This window comes from Hipposideros armiger, unplaced genomic scaffold (genome assembly GCF_001890085.2).
Source record: "Hipposideros armiger isolate ML-2016 unplaced genomic scaffold, ASM189008v1 scaffold_366, whole genome shotgun sequence".
NCBI classification, from domain to species: domain Eukaryota; kingdom Metazoa; phylum Chordata; class Mammalia; order Chiroptera; family Hipposideridae; genus Hipposideros; species Hipposideros armiger.
In genome coordinates, this window is record NW_017731716.1 from 1,106,706 (window position 1) to 1,124,924 (window position 18,219).

General features: G+C 38.4%; 1 protein-coding gene across 1 annotated transcript in view; it reads right to left on the minus strand.

Moving 5' to 3' along the window:
- Window positions 1-13,656: 13,656 nt before the first annotated feature.
- Window positions 13,657-18,219, minus strand: part of ACYP2 (acylphosphatase 2) — a 122,609-nt gene continuing 118,046 nt past the window's right edge. The window contains exon 4 of the mRNA XM_019662096.1: window positions 13,657-14,460. Coding sequence (XP_019517641.1) covers window positions 14,346-14,460 — 115 coding nt within the window. The 3' untranslated portion in view covers window positions 13,657-14,345. The remainder of the gene's footprint in view (window positions 14,461-18,219) is intronic.

The window sequence follows — 18,219 nt, forward strand, 5'->3', positions numbered from 1 at the left end:
CCGGCTTCCAGCCACTCATGCTGGCTGCCGGCCACTCACAGTAGCTTATGGCAGCCCACTGCAGCAGGGGCTGCAGCCTACACCATTGCCGGTGACTCACAGCAGCCCAGCTCCAGGTCGAGCTGTTGTTCACCATTTTATCTGTAGAGGGCGCAGTGACACTGGCCCTCATATGGGATCCGAACCGGGGCCCTGCTGCTCAGAGCTGGCGTCCCAAGCCAGCTCTTAACCAACGTGCCACTCAGCCGGCCCTATCACACTTTTAAAACAGAGAGATGACAAAACAAATAAGCATGGATATGTTTACATGTATACATATAAATAAAATATATGAATGAAAATCTTTACTATTTTATGAAAACTCTTGAAATAATGAATACAACTACAGTCAGCCTGGGTTACTCCAAAATTCCTGTTAGAAATTTCTAGTTTAGCAAAAGATTCACTGAATGAAGAAAGAAGCCTGTACTTTATAAATTTGGAGGGTTCTAGCCACCTCTATAATTTCATGATTCAAGATTCATTTTGAAATAACCCAGATATGATCACCTATATAGAAGCTGTGTAACCAAAGAATGAATGAAAAGTTGGTTTTAGATGGTCAGAGCATTTTGATACTTTAGTGGTGTCTTGAATAGAGTAATCATGTATTAAAGATTGGTTGAAGGAATTCGCTGTGGACATATAGCTTCTTGAGGAAGGATCATTGCAAAATGAAAAATTGTTGGGGTGTTACCGTTCTCAAAGGGTTAGGAATCACCAGTTTAAGTTGCCTAGTTTGGTGGTTTTCTGTATATTCTAGCTTCTTTTAAAGGCTATTTGCTTTGTTCATTTGAATAGTTTCAAATCTATGTGATCATCTTCCTTGCAAGTCATTACCACATTTTATCTAATTATTGAGCAATCTAACATATATCGAGCACCTAGCATCTTCTGGCGTATTCTCCGGATCATGAGATTTTAGTGTATTCATTTGAGATCCTCAGCTCTTAGAAAAGTACCTTGCAAACAATAGGCCCTATTAATGAGATTGACCTAGAAAAATTCTTCCTTACATCCTACAAAACACATACTACTTCTAATTTTTAAGTAGTTTTTTTCCCTTTTTTTTAATGGGCACAGATAATAATCATTTAACAAACTCCTTAGAGAATGTCCACATTTTAAAACTGGTAGTTAAACTTCCATTTAAGCTAAGCAATTAAGTTCTTCAACTTCTGCCCATAAAAACCTACCTTTGATCCCTTTAATGATACAAATTGCCATTTCTGTACTCTCCCTAGCTCAGGAGAACTGATATTTATTGAATTTGTGAGTTTGACCTGAGTTTAAATCCTAGCTCTGTTACTAAAGCCCTGAGACTCTGGGCAAGTTGTTTAAATTCTTTGAGCTTTAGACTTTGAATATGTCTTTTGTTAATCTTTAAAAGATAAATTAATAAGATCACCAAACAGTAGGGGTAAGAGAATTTATCCTATAGGGTTGTTGTTTTAAACACGATATGTGTAAAACCCCTGGCACAGAGTACGCACTCAGTAAGCATTATTTCCTACCACCCTCTTCTACCCTTACCTAAGGTCAAAGATCACCCAGCTGGAATGGGATACAGCTAGGACTTGTTTTTAGATCAGTCTCTCTCTTTTTAGACCTCATTGTCACTACATCTAGTTTCTCTACCTCTTGCTTTAGACCATAGCAATAAAATTTGAACATAAAATTCTAAATAAGGTCCTTCTAAGGACGATTAGACTGGAAAGATTAGGAACAGTACAGTATGAGAATGGGCAAAAATAACAAGAAAGAGTAAAGTCAGCCCAAGTTATGAGCCCATGGTGAGTGAAAGCCTTCAGGCCAGGAGGGCTGTGATGGGGAGGAGCAGATGATAACCCCTTAGTGATGGGGTTGGAATGCGGAGTGTCTGAAGAGCAAAAAGCATCAAACATCACCGTACTCCGTGCATTCTGACAAATATGCAAGTTAGAGCTGATGTTTAGTTTCCGTGGCTGGTAAAACAGAAACAATAAAATAGAAACAATAAAAAAATAAGCACACACTCAGAAATCACCACCCCTCACACTCATGACCTTACTTAGTGCCACAATTTGAGACTATGCCAGTGAACTAGTAATCAATGTAATTCTGTTGATATGAATGGGTAGATCTATGATAAATTTAATAATGCTTTCCTTCTGTATCAAACATAAGGAGTTAAAAGATAACTTGAGCTTTCATTTAAAGAAAAGATATACCTAAAGACATACCTTGAGCTTTCATTAAAAGGAGATACCTAAAAAGAAATCACAGTTGAGGTTTCAAAGAGAAAAACACAATACTTTTTTTTAAATTAGTTTCAGGTGTACAAAACAATGCAATAGTTATCCTTTTCACCCCTCACAAAGTGACAACCCCCTCCCCTCATCCATTGCCCCCCCACCCCCGATATCATACATATCTATCACAATTCCATTGACTCCATTCCCACACTATACTCCACATCCCATGACTACATATGCATTAAATTATAGTTGACATACAATATTATTCAATGGCAGCTTCAGATGTACAGTGCGGTGGTCTGGCCTCTACACCGTCCATGAAGTGGTCTCCCTAACAAGACATGAGACCATCTGGTCCCCTAAAAAATATTTACATTATCGATTATATTCCCCAAACTGTCTTTTCTATCCCTGAGGCAATATTGTAGTTATCAATTTATGTTGTCTTGTCCCTTCCCCTTCTCCCTCATCCCCACCCCCATCCCATCTAGCAACCATCAGTTTTTCCTCTGAAAAACACAATACTTTCAATTAATAAGGGTTATTTTAGCTTACCTCAAAGACCTCCTAGACCTATGTCATTCTTTTCAAAATGGTATGGCAAATAAACATTTCATAAGTCATCACTTTTATTCTATTCTATTAAACTATTATTCTAATCTATCCCCTTTTCCCTAATGTGATTATAATGGTATTATGTGCTTCAAGTTATAGTTCATTCTTTCGGTATTTATAAGCTTTTCAAGAGTTTGGAAACTTAGCCATGTTTTTCATCCTCTTAGGATAAGCCTGGGAGCAAACTATTTACCTGATTTCAGTTTCCCCCTTTCCCCCCCCCTCTTGTTTTCTCTGCCAAATTCTGAAGCTTGAATAATGGGTTGTAAGATTCAGGAAAAGAAATGTCATAGAATTTTCCTATACTTTAAGAGAAGATAGGCAGCATTAGAGAGAAATTGGGCATTTCTGCAGTTTTTTGCCATGTAGAGAAGAGATATGGGAAATATCACAGGGCTCACTTCATTTGGAACATGGCTAGTCGACCTCGTGGAGTCTGTGGGGTTGTTGTTGCAGGTAATGAGTTACCACAATGAACACGAGCCCAGGCTCCCCTGTTGGAAACCTAGATGGGTCAAGTCTGACCTCTGTGCCTTTATTTGTACTTTGGGATTCTAACATCTCTCCTACCTGCTTCAGTAAGGCTAAAGGGCAGTCCACATCAAAGAGCTTTCTTAAACTGCCCTTTATTAAATGCATCATTTGGGCCGTACTAGTGTTCTAATATCACCCTCTTGGGGAACTTTCACAGGCAAGTCAACTCCCTGTGTAGAAAGTACAGTTTACATCAGCATTCACTTTAGTAACAGCCTCTGCTGCAAAACTTCTCAATTCTTTTGCTTTTTGTTTATATTTTACATTCTGTTTGTTTGTTGGGCCCACTATTAATCCTCATTTTAAGTCATATTTCATCTCTGTAAGAACATTAGGCTTAGAAACTCATCCACAAAATAATCTCCAAATTCATATTTCCCTCTCTAAAGGTGGGCCTGAATAGTGTAAAAAAACAGGACCAAATAATTAACTTTACCTTTTGCTTTAACTGGAATATGGTTTGATTAGATTGGATGAAAACAGAAAACATCACTAATGGGAAAATATTGTGATTATCTAAGGATATTATTTCCCTAATGACGTTACATAAAATAAAATATATGGAAACCATATAATGTGATCTTGGGCATACTTCATGGGGTTATATCCTAAACTTATTTTGTATTTATCATTTTCCCATTCATGTATAGTAATGTGAGGCTTGTGGTTTTTCTTATGATTGTTATCTTTAACTTTTTATTTTTACCGGAGCTAAGAAAAATTTTTACATTTCCTTATTTAGATCTATTATGGTCTTCTTTCTGAACTGAATACTGTATAGATAGAACTGAAATTTTACTTCCTATTTTTAATATTCTCTTTGCTCCTCATTCATATTTGAAGGAATATAGCATAATGATCACAAATGGTGCCTTAGAGTTGAAATCACTTCTTAGCTACATGACTTCAGCAACATTTATCTTTCTGAATCTTAATTTCCTCATCTATAAAGTGGTAATAATTACCGTACCCGCCTTCCTTATAGTGTTTTTGTGAGGCTAAAATAGGTCCATAATATACTCCCTGGCACATGTTACGTCAATCACTTTTTATGTGTCATCATTACCCTCAGAATGTAAATGTCTTAGAAGTTGAGATTTCCTCATCTTCCTGTCTGTGTGCCAAGGCCCAGGCACAGTACTTGGCACCTGGCGGATTCTCAGCAGATGTTTCCTGAATGACGGGCAAACAAACAAACAAACAAACAAAAAACCAGTAAGTTTTATACAGTCCCTGCTCTTTCTCTGCCAGCCCAATGGTTTCTCTGTGCTTCTGGGCTTTTTTACTGAGTTATGGATGCCGGAGTCTGGATTCACTGGAGTGTCTTTAGGCCTTAGTGTTTAGGCAAAAAAGACTTTGTCTGTTTCATCAGTCTGCATATTTTTCATTAGATTGCGTATTTTTTCGCAGGTAGTTTCTCTGCCCTCTCTGACTTTGGACTTCACACTCTCAAAATGCATGAGTCTCTGTCTTGACATTGGTCTGTTGGTCTCTCAGCTCTACAGTTTGGCTCCTCTGGCCCTACAGTCTGTTCATCCTCATTTCTGTTTCCCTCTGTGGATATAGTTACACTTATCTAGACGGCTTTCCCTCCCATTTGGGGGAACAAACGTACTTCTGCCTTAGTTCATGGGTAAGAAAGACGCTTGCTCCATTTCTGGCATCCCTCTATCCACCCAGTTCATTGCGCTGGAGAACTAACTTGCTTAGCTGACTGTCAGAACTGGACATTGACTGGGGCCATTTCACTAGAGGGTGGGCTCATTGTAGTAACGGCCAGTGCTCAGGGTGTGCACACCCTTGTTTTCTCTGGCACTTCCTGTCTGCAGGAGCAGACAAACCAGACAGGGTCTCTCTCAGCTGGCCTAGTCATCTGAGCCTTCTCTATTCTACCTGCAGCTGGATGGAGCTGATGGGCCAGTCATGTGTGATCATACAGCTATTTGGAAAGAGGGCGTAGACTGTGAGTTAGGCTACGGGAAGTAAGAGACTCATGCTGCCTTCCTGCTCTAACTCTGTTTCTGTAACCTAGCTTTTACTCGAGTTCTCCATTATTAAACTGGGTCCTTGTCCAGTTGATGAAATCAGTATTTTGTTTGCTATTTTGCTATCATCTCTTGTCTAAATACTCCTTCAGTAGAGAATCCCAGAATAAGACCAAAGCTACATGCAAAGCCAAATCCTTCACACCATTCTCCATCCAGACCAACCTTCTTCGTAAAACATTTTTAGACAGCTACCATCGGGATCTTTTTCTAAAACTGGACCTTTTACAGTATTAAGAGATATAGTCTGTTCTAGTCACCTCCTAGTCACCCTGCTGTTGAGGGACAGATTCCTGCCCTAGGGTTGTGGGGATGGCTGAAAACAGGACACCTGACACTGAACAGATGAGACTGGCAGCAGTTTATTATCCACTTTTACTCACAGCCAAGGGGAGGACACCATGCAAGGCAGGGCCACATAGGGTGGCACTTAAGAATAGACTGAACCGGCCCAGCCGAGTGGCACATTGGTTAAGAGCTGGCTTGGGATGCCAGCTCTGAGCAGCAGGTACCTGGTTTGGATCCCACATGAGGGCCAGTGATGCTGCGCCCTCTACAGCTAAGATGGTGAACAACAGCTCGACCTGGAGCTGGGTTGTCATGAGTTGTGGGCGACGGTGTAGGCTGCAGTGGGCTGCCATAAAGCTACCGTGAGTGGCTAGCATCTGGCGTGAACGGGCAGAAGCCAGCGTGAGCTGCCAAGAGCTGCTGTGAGCGGCCCTCCAGTGGCCTGCGACCAATCTGCCTCACCCGGGAAGAGTGCAATGATAATACCAACATGGGCCAGTGAAGCGACGTCCTCCACAACTAGACTTAAACAACAGAAGGACAACAACTTGTCTGTTTCCCTTCCCCGATTCCTCAATAAAATCTTTAAAAAAAAAAAAAAAGACTGAACCACCAGAGGCTGTGGGAGACAGGCTTCTAGTGTCAGGAGGATAAGGTCACCCCAGGTTTCCACTGGAGGATGTGATTGGCTTCTCTGAACAATTCTGGGGGCTGGTGGGAAACTGAAACTTGCTACCCAGAGATGAGCAGGACATGTGTCTGGTCCTTTGTGAGGAGGGTTGTTGGGCTAGGGGACCTTTTCCATGGGAGCAGAATGGGCCATGTGAGGCCCTCCTGATTCCATCACAAAGCAGCACACAGCATCAGGCCTGATTTTAGGACTAACGCTGTACAGACTATGGTACCATCACATCATTTGTTTATCACCTTGGAATTTTACTCTAGATTTGTGTTTGTGAATATCTTGTTTCCTAGTCAAATGTGGGCTACTTGGGGACAGCCAGCACTTGAAAAAACAGTGCACATTACAGTTTAGAAAAACATGATTTTCATTAAAATGATCTGTCATATCCCAAAGTGATTTATTGTCAAATGTGTAGTACGAATACCATTTAACAGCCCCAAGTTTTGTCTTTGGTTAATGTTATTATTTTTTTAATTTAGCAAAACCTTTAGTTCTAAAGTATGTGCTGGTAGAATTTGTACTTGTATTAGTAGAGTTTGAACTCATGGCTAGCAGCGATGCCCACCGATACACATACTGCTGAATTAACGCCCTGTGATGTGCCAGGGATTGACAGCTCTACACATTTAGTTACCCGTGTTTGCTGACATTTGGAAATAGCTAATATTTCCCCCCTACACACACACACACACACACACACACACACACACTGTTTTCCAACAATGGATGAAACAATAAAATGAATGGGTCATTGGCATTCTTTTTCAAATCAGAGTTAAGCTGCAGCCTAAATACCAGAATGCTGATGTCTCAAATGTATTATTCAGGCTGCATATTGTAGGCACTAATGGGGCCCACTAAGAGGTCTTAATTGTTGCTAAATTGAAGCAAATTGGTATGAAGGAGGGATGGTGAGGGGGTTATAGACAGGTTGTAAGAATTTACTGTATATCCTCTCAATTTTCTAAAAATCTAATATTAAATCTTTTATTCATCTCAAATTAGGCCCATTAACTAATTTTATTTTCTACTTTGTTAAAATATTAATTGTATGCACCCCTAAATGCAGAGGTCTTTCCCATTTAAAATTATGATATACAATTAGGCAAATGACTGAGTTTCAACATTTAACTGATTTTCATGTTTTCGGAGTGATCCGTTATGTCTCTGTGATAGAATCTTTCTTTGCATTTCTTACAGATAATCCTATCGGGAGCCCTCACAGTTCAGACAAAATGTTATTGTTGAAAAGAAGCTGTTGGTTTCACTTTAACATGAAAACTTAAAGCTGATTTCCTTAATTTGAGGTTTCCATTGCTAAACTCTTTATTAGCATAGAAATTTCTATCCAGAGAAAAACACTACTTTTTAGGATTAAGTGCTAATTCAGTTTCTATACTATTAGATTTGAATTCTGAAAATTTTCTGGTGAAATGATCACTTACCATTCCAAAGTTGTTATTAGAAATTTAATGTATATGTTTTTTCAATGTTTTTTTTAATATTATAAAAGGAATACATGCGTATTATAGAAAAATTTGGTGAACATAGATACAAACAAAGCAAACTTTTTTTTTTATTAAGATTTTTTTTTTATTGGGGAATTGGGGAAGGGGAACAGACAAGTTGCTATCCTTTTGTTCTTCAGTCTAGTTGTGGAGGACGCTGCTTCCTTCACTGGCCCAAGTTGGCACCATCATTGTGCTCTTCCCGGGTGAGGCAGATCAGTCGCCGGCTTCTAGATGGCTGCTCACAGCTGTTGCTGGCCGCTCATGCAAGCTGCTGGCTACACACGGTAGCTCATGGCAACCCACCTGCCATCGCTGGTGACTCATGGCAGCCCAGCTCCAGGTCGAGCTGTTGTTCAGCATCTTATCTGTAGAGGGCAGTGTCACTGGCCCTCATATGTGGGATCCGAACCGGGGCCCTCTGGCATCCCAAGCCAGCTCTTAACCAACGCACCATTCGGCCGGCCTCAAACAAAGCAAACTTTTACCAGCTAGATACAGACAACCACTGTTCAGTTTCAGTGGTTTTCTTTCCATTTTTCCCCCTGAATCTACAGCTGTGCTGTCTAATTTGGTAGCCACTAGCCCGTGTAACTTATCTCCCTAAACTCCATTCAGTCTCTTCTCTTCAGCAAACTCTCCAGATGCTGCTTGGGTCTCCCTTCCTGCTCCTGCAGTCTGGAAATTGCCTTTAAGCAGAAAAATGTGGCAATTGTAGCGTTCACTTCATTTCTTTCCTTTTTCTCAGGGATCAGGGTCCTGCACTGCCTGTTGTCCAGTATCTGAAAACAGTTCCATATATTTTGTCCAGTGTTCTAGCTATTTACCATGGGAGGTTAAATCCAGTCCTTATCACTGTATCATGGATGACAGTGGAAGTTTCTGTCACTTTATTTCATGTGTCTCTTATAATCAGCGTATGCTTAAATTGTGTGAGGAATTTTTATAGCGAGTTTAAACCACTTTTTATATATATTATGGATATGCAGCCTCCTGTCAGCTTAAGCCCTTCAGGGAATATTTTTTTCCAATATTTAATTCAACAGAGACTACTGAACACTTATCATTGCCATGCACTATTCTAGGTGCTACAGATATAGCAGGGCACAAACTTACATAAATTACTGCCCTAGCATAGCTTACGTTGGGATGAGAGACAATAGATAAGTCAGTAAAATATAGACTATTAGTTAGATGGTGATAGGCACCTTTTAGAAAGTAAAGGAGAAAAGTACATAAGGAAGTTGAGTGAGCGTTTGACAATTTACATGTTTTGAAATAGAAATTCCATTTCCAGTACAATGAATCTCCTGAATCTTCTCTTTCTCTATGCCTCTTCTAATATTTATTTAAAAATGAGAAAGGATTTATAAAAAAAGAAGGCCATATTGGAGGCTTGTATCCACTGCTACTCATAGCATCCAGTGTGCCCACCTAGAAAATAAAACGAATACAGGAAAAATGTAGTTTGAGGACCAAAGAAGTATCTTGGACATCCAACCAAGAGTGTATACTGACCTTCCAACAGAGGTGAGCACACAAACCATGCTCGCTAAAAGGGGTGAACCCCACTTTTTTAGAAAAACCTGCTGATGATATCACACAGTAACTAGAGTTTTTAATTCTAAATTTAAAAATTCTTATCAGACATCAGTTTTATTCAAAATCATTTGAACAGTTAAGAAAAATGAAAATTACCTCTTACACATAAATCTAAATTTTAGTTAAAATCTGCAAGATATGCTCATAAAACACTTTTTAATTAAGCCACTAATTATATTTGTATTTCCTAATGCATGTTTTTCATTTTGATAACATGCAGGCACTATGGAAAACAGTATGGAGGTACCTCAAAAAATTGAAAATGGAACTACCTTATGACCAAGCAATTCCACTCCTGGGTATCTATCCAAAAGAATTCCAAACACTAATTCGAAAAATACATGCACCCTTATGTTCACTGTAGCACTATTCATAATAGCCAAGATATGGAAACAACCGAAATGCCCATCAATAGACAAAAGAAACTGTGGTACATTTTATACAATGGAGTGTTACTCGGCCATAAAAAAGAATGAAATCTTACCATTTGAAACATAGATGGACCTAGAGAACATTATGCTAGGTGAAATAAGTCAGACTAAGAAAGATAAATACCATATGATCTCACTTGTATGTAGAATCTAAAGAACAGAATAAGTGAGCAAAATAAACAGAAATAGACTCACAGATAACAGAGAAAAAACATGGTTGCTAGATGGGACAGGGACAGGGATGGGGGAAGATTCTGAAGGGATTAGAAAGTGCAAATTAATAGTCATACTGTAGTCATGAGGATGTGAAATACAGTACGGGGAGTATAAATAATAATGTTGTAAAGATTATGTAGGGTGCCAGATGGGCACTGAACTTATCAGGGGGACCACTTCCTTGTAGACTGTGTGGATGCCTGACCAATATGCTATACATCTGAAAATGAAGTAGAATAATATTGAATGTCAACTATAATTAAATATATATACAGTTGTGTGTACCAATTCTTTATTAGTCTATTGATGGACACTTAGGTTACTTACTTCCATATCTTGGCTATTGTAAATAATGCTGCAGTGAACATAGGGGTACGTATGTCTTTTCAAATTAGTGTTTTGGATTTTTTTTAGATAAATACCCAGAAGTGGAATTGCTGGATCATATGGTAGTTCTATTTTTAATTTTTTGAGGACCCTCCATACTGTTATCTATAGCGGCTGCACCAATTTGTAATCCTACCAACAGTGCATAAGGGTTCCCTTTTTTCCACGGCATTGCCAATACTTTTTAATTTACTGATGATAGCCATTCTGACAGGTGTGAGGTGGTATTTCATTGGGGTTTTAATATGCATTTCTCTGATAATTAGTGATACTGAGCATCTTTTCATGTGTCTATTGGCCATCTGTATGTCCTCTTTGGAGAAATGCCTGTTCAGTTCCTCTGCCCATTTTTTAATTGGATTGTTTGGGGGGTTTTTGGTGTAAATTTACATGACTTCCTTATGTATTTTGTATATTAACTCCTTATTGGATGTATCATTGGCGAATATCTTCTCCCATTCAGTAGGTTTTTTTGTTTTGTTGATGGTTTCCTTCACCGTGCAAAAACTTTTTAGTTTGATGTAGTCCCATTTCCGAATATTTTCTTTGGTTTCCCTTGCCCGAGGAGACATATCCAAAAAGATACTACAAAGTGCTGTTAAAGAGTTCACGGCCTGTATTTTTTTTTTTTTAAGTTTATTGGAGTAACAATTGTTAGTAAAGTTACATAGGTTTCAGGTGTACAATTCTGTAATACATCATTTGTATATCACACCCAGTCAGTTCTCTTTCCATCACTATATATTTGATTCCCTTTACCCTCATCTACCACTCCTCTCCCCCCCAATGCCTGTATTTTCTTCTAGGCGTTTTATGGTTTCAGGTCATACATTTAAGTCTTTAATCCATTTTGAGTTTATTTTTGTATATAGTGTAAGAAACTAATTCATTCATTTTTTTTACATGTGTTTTTCAGTTTTTCCCAACACCATTTATTAAAGTGACCGTCCTTACCCCATCATATATTCTTGCCTTCTTTGTCATAGATTAATCCATATAGGTGTGGGTTTATTTCTGGGCTCTCTATTCTGTTCCATTGATCTATGTGTCTGTTTTTATGCCAATAAAAAAGACAGACATTTTTATAAAATATGAAAAATAATAGTTAAGGATGCTTTAACAAATCACACCCCCATAATTCTGATATGTTGCTTCCACAGGAGGGTGTGGGCATGTGGAGTGTTGAGACTCCTGGTTGACAGTCACTGAAGTCGATACCCATCTCTTGCTTAATTTTTTTCTTGGTTTTTAAAGTGTCTAATTCTAACAAAACTAAAGCTATCAAGGTTTATTATCTAAAATGTATGTAAATTAAAAATTCCTATGTGAATTCTATATGATATTTGACCCATTAGGTTTAATGTTAAGATGTATCTGGTGTCTAACACATTTTAAAAATTGCTTTACCTTCCTTTATTGCTCTTTACCCATGCATAAACACCTACTTTTAATTGTTATCTACATTTTTCATCCAGTAATAGAATTTAGTTATGTATCAATCATTAAGCAACCTTGACTCATGTGATTCACTTGGTACAGTTAGAAGATTGTGCCAGCAAAGTGTGATTTCCTTATAAAGAAAACTGGGAAAGGAAGTATCAGGACAGCAGGGTAATAAAAAGTGACATATTGGTGTCACATCTTTGATCATATTTTTCTAAAATCATTTAGCCTTTCTATGTGTAAAGAGATACAGATTTTTTGCCAAGGTGTGTGTCCAAGAAATGTCTTCTATTTTCTCTAAATCAAGTTGAATCTGCTTCAAGCCCCATCCTGTGGTGGCAAGTTAAATCTTAGTCATCCTGGTACTTTACATCCTCTCTCAGAAGGACCTTAAAGAGTCTTATATAGAAAGAACACTCAGGAAAGACTTCTCTGGTCCTTACCACCATGGTTCTTTGTAGTGAGGATGCATAGTAGTGTTTTCGAGGACAGGAATCTTGCTTGGTCTGGGAGCCCCTGGAGCTGGGATCCTGCTTCTCTGGATGTACCATAGCTGCTTCCTTCTCAGGTTTAACTATCCCCTAGATGGTTAGGGGAGAAAGGTGCAGGTCTCCATCTCTTGGGAATCCACAGCCTTTGGTCCCTTTCTAAAGTTGTGGATAATCTCCTTGTCCTTTTGGATCTTTTCACTTCTGCTTCTCTTTTAGAGGCCTAGTTTTGTCTTTCTCCTCAATTCAGAACATAATGCCCTCTTTACAAGGAAACCTTGGAGGGAAAGTTGTCTTCAGGGGATCTGGCACCAAAATCTTCCCTGAGGTAAGGCAACACAAAGGCTTGTCTATATCTTCCTTGAACCAGGAGTGGGGACACTCAAGGAGAGCAAAACTCAAATGAGTATCACAATAGATTCACTTGCATAATATTTGACACATAATACTTCACATGATGATGGTATTAAAATAGTAGGAAAGTTCTTTAGTCCTTTAAGTGTATTTGGAAAGTTTTACAAAATATTTTTGTCATTCCCTAATGTTGTGTTGTCTTATGTATATATTTGATACCAATATTATCATCATCTATGGAGTTAACCTTTCAAGTGAACAAAGCCCGCCCTTCATCTCCTTTCAATTCTAACCTTGTAGCAAGTAGAGGCGAGAGGCCTGAATTCTTTCTCCATGCCATGGAGGATAGCAATGGAGAGTTGTTCCCTAGATAATCTAGAATGGTGGTTTCTAACCTGAATTCCCAGTGGACTTGAAATTGTCCAAAGGAGGACAAGATGCAGAAGAAAAGTGAGACCAAGTGTGCAGGGCTGCAGGGACACCCCCCTCCCAATCCCCATTTCATTCATACTAGTTGTCCCTTTTCACTTGCTTTATGTATTGAATTCCACATAAAATTCTGTTTTAATGAAAGACTCCATTGTTTTAAAAATGTGGAAATCACTGAAGGTTATATGCAAGTATATACCTACAACATTTGAAATTCCCCAGTATTTTGAATTAAAGGTCTTTCTTTTTCAATAGTGTAATTCTATGGTATGAAAAATGAACCTTCCCCTTAAAATAGTCTGTTGCTTAATTACCATTTGCATGTGAAAATTCCCAAATGATAGGGCCAGCCAAGTTTGAGGGATAGTATAATTTATTTCAACTCTCAATTCCTTTTCTGGTTAATAGAATATCCATCGTGGATGGTTGTTGATACAAATCCTGCTGCTTGATATACACTCCTCTGTTCACTATACAGAACAATATAGTTCACAGAAAGCATTATATAACTCCAACCCAAGTACTGAATTATTTTCTCACTTAACCAGAATTTTAAAAATTAACTCTTTATTGATATTTCATGATTATACTGATCATCATATACATTTATATCTGCTGATTGTTTTTGTTGTTATTAAACAAATTACTTGACTTTAATAAATTATTATTTGGACGGTTACAGAATTCAATTCAAACAGTAACTAAAAACAATTTTTAAATGGTTAACTTCATTATTTTATGTCTAGCCAAATAACATGTATGCTATGATATTCATTAGAATTAAAGTTTCCATGACACAAGTTTAAATCAAATATTCATATTAAATATTTTGTAATTACATTTTTTATATTAGGATACTAATCTTTTGCTTGCTAAAAACATATGTGACACTGAAACAGTTTTACTCAACTATTTTTAGTAATATATATAATGTTGTGGCTTTCAGAACAGTTACTTTTTCTATTCTAATCTGCTACTATTTATCCTAGTATATCAACTTAATATGTAGTGTCTATTGTGCAGTGTAAACAATTTTTATTTCTATTAGTATCGAATACTAAAATTAGAATATTCAAGTTTAGAGATGGTTTTTTCATTAGAAAAGTTTGTGCGGTCAATGCGAGAACTAGGACTTCCAACCTTGCTCAGCCAGGACTTCCTACAAAAAAGATAAATAAAAATTAGCATGTAAAGTAAATATAGACTAGCTCTCTAGCTAAAATGATCCCACAATAGGTAACAATGGGAGTTTACTTTTACTAACTTTTGCATATAATGTGAAATATGAATTTTTACATTGTGTATATATATATATATATATATCATGTATGTATAAGAATAAAACAATTTAATTAAATATGGATAAAGAAAAGCTAATAACAAATTAAGCATAGTCAACTACTGATGATTTCATATTGGAGTTATTTCCCTCCTCTTAAAACGTCCAAGGCCATTATTACCTAGCTCTTGTATACAAAAAGATTAAAATACTTTTACAAAGAGGTAAGTCATAAAAATAATTCATCATTGTTTTCTTTCATTACCCAGCACATGTTAGATGTATGTGTGTGTGTGTGTGTGTGTGTGTGTGTGTGTGTGTGTGTGTAAGGAAGAATGGATGAAAGAATAAAGAATAAATGTGATTTTCCATAAACATTAAAATTAGATGAACATTTTTATCTATTCAAAAACCATTTTTTACCATATACATCAGCAAAGTGTTTGCATTAAAGGGACAAGTTAAATGTTCTGAAACTTTCTGATGACATAGTGCAATGGTTTTTCTTTATTGGCGATATCTATGTGTCTAATTTATGCATTTGGGTACTTACCTGAGATGCTTCCTATATAATTCAGGCTTATTGTAATATAGTTGAAAGCTCAGATAATACTATTAAGGATTTTCCAGAATCTTTCTACCCATTAATAATTAGTTGCGATAACAGATGAAGTGGGACTACAGGTTAATTGTGTGAGTCCACTTTGTACAAGTGATGGCAGTTATCCCAGCTGCTGTTGTGGAAACATTCATGACTTCCCTCATATTCCCAAAGTTCTTTCAGGTTGTAAAACTAGTGCTGTGTACAGCTGTGCATTATCATATACAACAATCTCATAAAACCTTGAATTAAAAATATCTTCTAGGCTAAAGTTGTCTGATTTTCTGAAAATTACTCCTAGGCTAGAGAAGAATTCTAATGATTCAAATTGCCATTGTGCTATGCGACACTTTCTTTGGTTCTTATTTGTGACAGTTTTACTGGGAAAGGTGAGTTTTCACTTTTCTTCTTTTTCAGAAACTAAGCCATGAGTGAAGTAGCACATTTTCTTTTATTCAACTCATTTATTTGAAATCTTAAAAATGGAAATTGGATGTGATGAATAAAATTTAATTATTTTGAAAAGGAGCTGATGGCTTCAATTTTGTAAGTCAAATCTCCTTGATATCTTCTAGAGACAAAGGCCAGAAACAGAAGCTAACATTTATTGCACACTGCGTGCTCAGCACTGTGCTAAGTTCTTTACATGTACTATTTCTTTCAGTCCACACACTAACCTTGTCAGTTATAGGCCATTATTACTCCTAAATTATTATTATTTATTTATTTTTTTTAAAGATTTTTATTGGGGAATTGGGGGATGGGAACAGTGCTGGGGAATTGGGGGAAGGGGAACAGACAAGTTGCTGTCGTTTTGTTCTTCAATCTAGTTGTGGAGGACGTTGCTTCACTGGCCCAAGTTGGCACCATCATTACGCTCTTCCCAGGTGAGGCAGATCAATCGCTGGCTTCTGGACGGCCACTCACTGCGGCTGCTGGCTACATACTGTAGCCCATGGCAACCCACTGTCACAGGGGCTGCAGCCTACGCCGTCGCCACCCGGCTCCAGGTTGAGCTGTTGTTCAGCATCTTAGCTGTGGAGGGCAGTGTCACTGGCCCTCATATGTGGGATCCGAACCGGGGCCCTCTGGCGTCTCAAGCCAGTTCTTAACCATCGTGCCACTCGGCCAGCCCACTCCTAAATTATTGATGAGGGAACGTGCCCAGGGTAGCAGCAGTGGTGGTAGTGACATGTGGTCAGATTCTGGATATATTTTGAAGGTATAGTACAAAGATTTACTGACAGACTGGTTGTGGGTGTGAGAAAGAGAGGACTAAAGGATGACACCAGGGATATTGGGTTGAAAACCTACTGGGACAGTGTTGTCATTTATGAAATGGAGGGGCTGTCAGAAGAGCAGATTTGGAGGAAAGATCAGAAATTCAGTTTTGGAGTGTTAAATTTGAGATGTCTATTAGACATCTAAATGAGATGTTGAGTATGCAGTTGGATTTGAGTCTCGCTGGAGGAGGTAACATTTGGAATCTGTCTGCAGATAGACAGTATTGAAAGCCATAAGACTGGATGGGATCACCATAAAAATGAATGTAGATAGAAAAGGGAAGAGGTCCAAGGACTGTCTCTGAGGGCACTCCAGCGTAAAGAGCTCAGGTAGCAGAGGAAGAACCAGCAGAGGAGGAGAAGGCATCCAGTGAGGTGGGAGAAATACTGGGAGAGCATCTGTCCTGAGAGTCAAATGACGCCCTCGGGGAACAGAGGCGTCAAGTGGGTCAATGCTGCTTTGCAAGTCAAGTACAGTGAGGACTGAGAATGGATCATTGCATTTAGCAACACAGAGGTCACTGATGACCTTGACAGAGCAGTTGTGGTGGAGTGAAAGCCATGATTGAATATGCTCAGGAGAGAATGAGGAAAGAGGAAACGGAACCAGTGGACCCAGGACTAGGACTAGTGGGAAGAGGAGCTGCAATGGACTAATCCATTGCTGATAGCTCACTGTATTTAACTAGTTTTCCACACTATCAAGAACTTCTTCACCGGCCAGACTTATGGCCAAGGAGGAATCTGTGCCACGGTAGGGGCCGAATGGTCATGCTGTTAGGTGATTCAGCTCCATTTACTCTGTGTGTGTCCGGGGGACGGCCACTTTGTGCCATGGCTCCACATGTGACCCTCCTGTTGCTAGGAACCATCTTGCCTGACCTGCCAATTCACTTGGGAGCGTTCTGGTCACCTAAGACCTTACTCTTCATGTGCTGCTCTTATAGTCAGCCCTTTATAGGTGTGGCTCAGGTCTGGAGATGGCAGAACTAACAGCTCTCCTAGCCAAAAAAATAACTAGTCACAAATTAGTGAGGATGGGATATATACAGAGGGTGCCAAAAAAAGCATACACATTTTAAGAAAGGAAAAAACTGTATTAAAATTGTATTCATTTGTTATAGGTCTATATTGAGCATTACAAGTCATGTGTATGCATTTTTTGGCAACCCCAGTATATATAATATCACCCCCTGTTAGTGTGAAAAAGAACCACGTAATCAAACAGTATCAGTTAATTCAATTACATATTTAGGTAGTCTAGATATTAGAGTACATACATAGACACTTAAAATGGGGTTTCTTCCCTCAGTAACTTACAATCTAATAGCAGAGTTTGGAGTATAGTAAAAATAACCATAACATAAGGCAGGGTGTGATGTGCAATGTGATTTTTATATAAAGGGATGGAGGAATTGGGGGCTAACTCTAGTCAGTGTATTCAGGGACACCTTTGTGATGGCAATAGCATGTGAGCTAAGTTTTAAAGAAAATACTATTGAATTTTTCAAAACTTAGAATGAGGAGTGCTAATTAAAGCATGACAGGAAACCAAGAAGCATAGGAAAATATTGATAACATTAACTAATTAAAAATGTAAAACTTTTGGACTGGCCAAGTGACGTGGTGGTTAAGAGCTGGCTTGGGATGCCAGAGAGCCCCAGTTCGGATCCCACATATGAGGGCCAGTGACACTGCCCTCTACAGCTAAGATGCTGAACAACAGCTCAACCTGGAGCTGGGCTGCCGTGAGTT